Here is a 6,154-nt window from a genome sequence, read left to right on the forward strand (position 1 = left end):
TACAAGACAAAAGCTAATTGCTACATTCAAATATATGCGCGCGGCAGATATTGTTATCGATAACCATTTGCGGTTCGCACGTGTTGGCTTTGTTTTTATTTAGTCCACTTTTAATAACACATAATATAATTTTAAAGCATGACGGACTTGGAATTTCAAGACAGTGGCTCAGAATTCGATTCAGAGGACAATTCCGATGCTGAGGTATGTAAATAACACTATTAAGAAAGTATGCAAATATTTATGATTTTCAATCTCAACAGCTGCAAGCGGCTTTCGAGCGTGGAGATCTAAAACCTGGTCTTAATGTTGAGTTCAGCGGACAACGAAATAAAATAAATGATATAGTAAGTTAAACTAGTAAAACTTGAGCTATTGTACTAAAATTTACAACTACTTACAGACCAAGCTGTTGGCCAAAGCACATGCCATACGCCTGGATTTACCATGGGTGGAGCGCCTGGATATGATCAACAATTTGGCTCCTCTGGCACCCGAGTTGGCTGTACAGCTCGAAAAACACGAACAGAAACGTGCGAATCAGTTTAAGGGAAATGCGAAAATACCTTATGTTCGACCCGAAGAGGATCCCGTCCTAAATGACTTTAAGCGCGAAATGTTGTTCCATCGCCAAGCACAAAGTGCGGTGCTTGAGGGCATAAAACGACTGCATGAACTCGGTATTAAGACTCGTCGTCCCGATGACTATTTTGCCGAAATGGCCAAGTCGGACGAACACATGCAAAAGGTGCGTGCCAATCTAATGGCCAAACAGCAAGGACAAGCCAAATCCGAGCGGATAAAACAAATACGCGAGCAACGAAAAATGGGCAAAATGCTAGCCAAGCAGACCAAGGTGCAGCGCGAAGCTGAGAAGAAGGAGATGCTCGATAAGCTGAAGAAATTCCGCAAGGGCAAGCTTAAAAATCTGGACTTCCTTGAAGATGCTAAGGCCTTGGAGTCCAAGCAGAAGCAATCGGCAGACAAACGCAAGCTGCGCAACAAAAAGTTCGGATTCGGTGGAAAGAAAAAGGGTCTCAAACGCAACACCAAGTCCTCGGCAGCTGGTCTTGACTCGGAGAAGTCCACACGTCGTCAACGCGGCGTCAAGGCCGGTGCCTCGGTCAACAAACGGTTGGGCAAATCCAGGCGCATGAAAGCTAAGGGCAGAAAGTGAATTAGGATTAAGGAACAACAAAACTAGATTTATAAATGCCTTCGTTTAGATTTATTATAACTAAATACATTTCATATGTACATAAAAGTGTATGCTATATATCAATTAAATATATATATATTTCAACTATTCTGCTTGCTTGTGCTTTTTTTTCTTTTTCTTTGATTTGACAGGCGGCGCAGGCTCGTTTTCTATGCACTCAATAACGGGCTTCCGCTTTTTAGACTTCTTTGTTGGCTCTTGCTCTAGCTCGATCACATTATTCTCAGGCTGCTCTTCATCAGCACCTTTACTTTTATCCTTCTTTTTCTTCTTTTTAATTTTATTTGACTTCTCAGCTTCCTCAGTAGGTGTCTGCAGTTGTTTTCCCTGCAGCTTAGCCAACATTTCGCGCTCCTGCTGTTCTATGCGTGCCAGCTTGCCGCTCAATTTGAGTCCATGGCGTGCGCCCTTGTGAGCTGTCCGACCGCCACATGCCTGGAATAGTTGCTCATCGGTCAACACTTGCACTTTGGCAACAGCAATGTCCTCCACCTTGATGCGTTCCTCGTTATCCACTTCGCCACCCTCTTGTGTAAGCAGCGCAGATTTTAGAAAGTTACCATAAACGGCACCACTGTAAGAATCTTTTTGCTGTTCCTTGGCCTTTTTCAATTTACGCGCCGAATAACCTTTGGTTGAAATTTCCACAGCCTCTTGGCCTGCTTTGCGCGCTGTGCTCACCTGACCATTCTGCTCCACTTGAACGGCCACATTTGATGAAGCCTCGTTGAAGCAGCGCTCCCACCAGTGATCATTGAATTCTGTGGCGCGATCGACGCCCAAGCCAGCATTGTCAAATTTTAGACTCGCTTTCAATGGAGCCGCTATGCCATTATTGTTTTTACCTAAGCCATCGCCTTCTTTCCAGCCGTATTTACCCAAAATCTTCTTCCCAAAATCCATTAGCAACAATGTGGTTTTTATTATTGAAAAGTTATCGGTTACATATTTCCAAAATAATCGATAGTCCGCAACAGTGTGTTCATGCCACAATGCAGGGCTGCATTTTAAGCGGCAATATTTAAACATACAAACCGACTCCAAACATATGAGCCTTTGATAGCTAAAATTTGCCGTACAAAACTCAATATTTATAGAATCTCAAAACTACAAATTATCTTTCCTTAACACATTCAGTTTTCCTTTATTTTATATTCCTTCAAATACCAATACTTCACGTTACTCTAGCCAATAAAACAAACCCCACTTTATTCGATTATGTGACAATGATTAAGTGGCATCTAAGAAATGATTTAACAAAGAGAAAAAATGTTTTAAATACAATAAACTTAAAGAAACGTTATCAGTACGCGCCACATAATTCAAAAAGTGTAGAAGACGACACAAAAGCATACCCGCCACGCCCTCGCCAACAGCCAGGGTGTCAATTGGCTAGGAGAGTTGGTTGCACGTGCTGCCCCTGCCGCCTCGACAGTCTGATGTTGTTGTTGTCAAGGCCATTGGAGGGAGAGAGAGCCGAGGAACACGGACAACCAGCTCGCAGATGGAGAGGGCGCAGCAAGTCGATTTCTGTGTAGTCGCCTGCGTGTGGGGTCTGCTGCTGCGGTGTGAATTTGAAGCTTGCATGGATTAAAATTTAATTTTAATGTTTACAATTTCAATCTCAACTTTTCGTTTAAATCGTGTGTCTTCGTTATGTTTATCTCGATGCACTTTTGCCGAGTTTATTCCAATGCATTTTTTTTATTAGCAGTTTGTATTTTTTCTTCCTATTTTGGCTTAAACTTAAATCGAAAATGTGTTGAATCTGCACGATGATCTTGTTCTGCGATTGATTTAGGCGATTACTACAGTTTCAAATGTTTTTTAAAAACAAAATTACATATATTATGTTGTTGTTGTTGTTATTTTATAATTAGATAGTACAGGATGTTTTTGCCTATCAATCATTTATCAATAATAATCGAAAAACGTTGCTGGTGTTGGTTGCTTATTTGTTGAAGTTGTTGATTCTTCTTAACTTTGCTTTCTCGTTGCCCCTGACTGTCGATAGCATGCAGATGGCCATCGGGATAGATAAATACCCCAAATGCCCACATCAACATACACACCGACAAACAATTGCACGGAAAATTGAAGGACGAGTAGCGGCGCTTAGAAGGCGAACAGCAACAGGAAGGCCATCATAAGACAGAACAGACCCATAGCCTCAGACAGGGCGAAACCCAAAATGGCGTACGAGAACAGCTGCTGTTTCAACGATGGGTTTCTGGCATAACCAATGATGAGGGAACCGAATACTGTTCCGATACCAGCACCTGTTGTATTGGTAGAATAGCGAGCGATTTATACAGAAAAAAGGAAAAATACAGAATAGATTAATCAAATTGTACTGATATTAAGGAGAATAATTTATATGCAAATCACATCGGCAGCTGCCGATGGAAGCTCGCTTCTTCAGGGAGCAGCTATATACCATATGCAATCGCAATGCTCTACCAATTAGCCCATACTCATTTTCTTTAGGGTGACCAGTCAGTCACAGATTAGTCTGAATTGAGTTCTACGCACCTCAGAGTTGAGGTTTGCAGCAAGCACATCGCACTAAAATTGCTGGCCACGAAAGCTTTCAATGCAACACGGCCGGCGGCAGGTTATGCGGCAACAGCCATGCTGCAGCATTTCTGGTACTTTCGCCTTGTGATTACACAAGTTTCCTGCTAGGAAATGAAGCTCCACGACACACAATCACCTTTCAGCTTTTGAGCGTTGTTACGGCAACAAGGGAGCTTTGACCAAATCTCAGACCTTCCCGGGGCAATCTTAGGAGTAATCAGATACTCGTTGTGTGTGCCCCAGATGCTAGATTGTAACTGACTGAAGACGAGTATGTGACCGTTGGATAGGAGAATTCGACATAGGATATACAGTAATAAAGATCGGACAAATCGCAAGCTCAACGAAAACCAATACGAACCGGAACCAGCGACACCGACTGTTGCAGCACCAGCACCAATGAATTTGGCAGCCGAATCAATGTCACGTGTGACTGGCGAGGTCTGGAATGACCTGATCTGTGGCAGTAATGCTACGGGGGTTGTGTTCTGAGCGGCCAAAGTTTGGCTCTGGCTGATGACGGCGCTGCTCAATGGTCGCAAGTATTGCTTGGAGTTGGCGAGGAGCTGCAATAAAAAAATAGGGAAAGGTTAAATTATGTAATTAAATTAGATGACACTTTAGTTTCTTCCTTCATGTGAGATAAAAAGAAAATTGTTATTGTTGTGGTTGTTGTAGGCTTTGCGCGTTGACTTTTTGCATCCGATTGCCAAGTTATGCAATGTGTTAAGCAATTTGGATTTTGGCCATTTGGCAGCCGTATTTGTTGTTGTCATTGAAGGAAACGGCAAATAAAATTAATAATTACCGCTGATTAATGTTGTCAATTAATTTTTTTAATTCTAGTATTGATCTATATAGCTTCAACGGAATTGATATGAGAGCTTTCACCGGTTCTAACCTCAACCACTATCAGCAACAAAGTAACTATAATTTGTTATACAATGCTTACACCACATTTTAATCGCTTAATTTAATTCCAGATCAAATCGAATTTTAAAAAATGCTGTCGCATATGCTTTTAAATTGCTTTACATTTTTATAGATTAAAAAGTTACAGCTATGAAGAACACATAACCTCAATTTTCGCTTTCAACTTATGTAACTGTATGTGTTTTCCATTGGAATTCCAAGTCACCACAGTCGCAGCATAGATATTTTTTGTTAACACAATGAAAATCGATGCGGCTAAGAATTATGTAATTAACAACAACAAAATCACATAACTATTTATCTCGCAGAATCTGTTAACACGTTTTCTACTTACCGCGGTCCTGGCAACGGGGGCAATGCGAGAGACTGTCGACACGAACATTTTTAGTTGAATTTTAATTGGCGTTTCGCACAAAATTGAAGCAAGCGCACGGAGCTCTGCAAAAGATATAGATGTAGATTTTTTGTAAATATATATTTCTATTTATATATATATGTAAATATATAATTATTGCAAATCGATGCTGCAAACGCCGCTGCCCGCCTGCAAGTTGCTGTTGGTTACGTAATCCGAAAAAATGTATCTATCCACACAAATTAGAATTCTCAATTAAATCGCAAACACAAATCAATCGAAATTTTAAAATTCGAGCTAGTTTCACTTAATTTGCTTCAACTAACACTTTTTTTTCAAATCGTTGATCTTTTCTTGTGACGCAACGACTTCACACAGTACACTGACAGTTCTCTTCATACGCCCGTGTGACATTCTGTATGAGTGTGTGCGTGAGCCGCAAGATGGCGGCATTGAACACGTTTGAAAAAATATCATATTCACTTGTTTTGTCATTCTTCACTCAATTTCACTAAATATTATTGAAAACAATTGTATTTGAAAGAATTATTTTCTTGCATTTCCATTTTAAACTGATTATTCAACCAGCAGCAGCTGCAGGAGGCATGGTGGGGGTGCTCCACATTTTTAATTTCAGCGAAAGATATGCGTCCAACTCACTTCGAACAAACCCTTAACAACAGTGGAACCGTATTAAACGCGAATTTTTACTTTACCCTACAGTCGTCGTGCAATTCTTTGCTGTGGTGAATTGGAAGTTCACCTGGAAAGTCAGCGAGCGCATGAGTGCATATCGATAACAATATGTATGTTTTACAAAATAGCGGCTCTACCACAAATAACCCAAGCAAGTTACTTATGCATACATCATGTTTATTTAAAAATTATTTCTGCATAATTAATTAAGTATTATATGTTGACAAAAAAAAATTGTTTTCCGAGCACACAAGTATGATCTTGAAGTTCTAAATTTAATTTCTAGGTATTCGCAATTCTATAATTATAGATAGTATTTACCTCTATTAAGGGAAATTAATTATGTTATCAATTAACTACATGAATTGCAATCC

At 40.3% G+C, this 6,154-nt stretch overlaps 3 protein-coding genes and 1 non-coding gene across 4 annotated transcripts; 1 reads left to right on the forward strand and 3 right to left on the reverse strand.

Annotated features, from left to right (window-relative positions):
• The first annotated feature begins 36 nt into the window (after positions 1–36).
• On the forward strand, positions 37–3,397 carry LOC108658808 (putative rRNA-processing protein EBP2 homolog). The gene is made up of 3 exons (XM_018111461.3): positions 37–204; positions 264–347; positions 404–3,397. The coding sequence occupies exons 1-3, from the start codon at positions 139–141 to the stop codon at positions 1,175–1,177; spliced, it is 924 nt and encodes a 307-aa protein (XP_017966950.1). The 5' UTR covers positions 37–138; the 3' UTR covers positions 1,178–3,397.
• On the reverse strand, positions 1,202–2,248 carry LOC108658786 (G patch domain-containing protein 4). The gene has a single exon (XM_018111441.3). The coding sequence runs from the start codon at positions 2,246–2,248 to the stop codon at positions 1,304–1,306; it is 945 nt and encodes a 314-aa protein (XP_017966930.2). The 3' UTR covers positions 1,202–1,303.
• Positions 3,041–5,853, reverse strand: ATPsynC (ATP synthase, subunit C). Its single transcript, XM_018111481.3, has 4 exons — positions 5,745–5,853; positions 5,064–5,167; positions 4,158–4,362; positions 3,041–3,498 (listed from the first exon to the last, which is right to left on the reverse strand). The coding sequence occupies exons 2-4, from the start codon at positions 5,109–5,111 to the stop codon at positions 3,335–3,337; spliced, it is 417 nt and encodes a 138-aa protein (XP_017966970.1). The 5' UTR covers positions 5,112–5,167; positions 5,745–5,853; the 3' UTR covers positions 3,041–3,334.
• Positions 3,716–4,057, reverse strand: LOC149092135 (Nuclear RNase P). The gene has a single exon (XR_016196298.1).
• Positions 5,854–6,154: the final 301 nt, after the last annotated feature.

Source organism: Drosophila navojoa, chromosome 2, assembly GCF_054131105.1.
Source record: "Drosophila navojoa isolate 15081-1374.11 chromosome 2, UAZ_NAV_1.0, whole genome shotgun sequence".
Lineage (NCBI taxonomy): Eukaryota > Metazoa > Arthropoda > Insecta > Diptera > Drosophilidae > Drosophila > Drosophila navojoa.

What these genes read in the sequence shown, in the direction of transcription:
- LOC108658808 (XM_018111461.3), top strand. Translation starts at nt 139, where the DNA reads ATGACGGACTTGGAATTTCAAGACAGTGGCTCAGAATTCGATTCAGAG. An exon ending in AGGACAATTCCGATGCTGAG is followed by an intron (nt 205 to 263) that starts GTATGTAAATAA and finishes CAATCTCAACAG; the next exon opens with CTGCAAGCGGCTTTCGAGCG. An exon ending in GAAATAAAATAAATGATATA is followed by an intron (nt 348 to 403) that starts GTAAGTTAAACT and finishes AACTACTTACAG; the next exon opens with ACCAAGCTGTTGGCCAAAGC.
- LOC108658786 (XM_018111441.3), bottom strand. Translation starts at nt 2,248, where the DNA reads ATGTTTAAATATTGCCGCTTAAAATGCAGCCCTGCATTGTGGCATGAA.
- ATPsynC (XM_018111481.3), bottom strand. Translation starts at nt 5,111, where the DNA reads ATGTTCGTGTCGACAGTCTCTCGCATTGCCCCCGTTGCCAGGACCGCG. An exon ending in CCCCCGTTGCCAGGACCGCG is followed by an intron (nt 4,363 to 5,063) that starts GTAAGTAGAAAA and finishes TTTTTATTGCAG; the next exon opens with CTCCTCGCCAACTCCAAGCA. An exon ending in AGTCGGTGTCGCTGGTTCCG is followed by an intron (nt 3,499 to 4,157) that starts GTTCGTATTGGT and finishes CCAATACAACAG; the next exon opens with GTGCTGGTATCGGAACAGTA.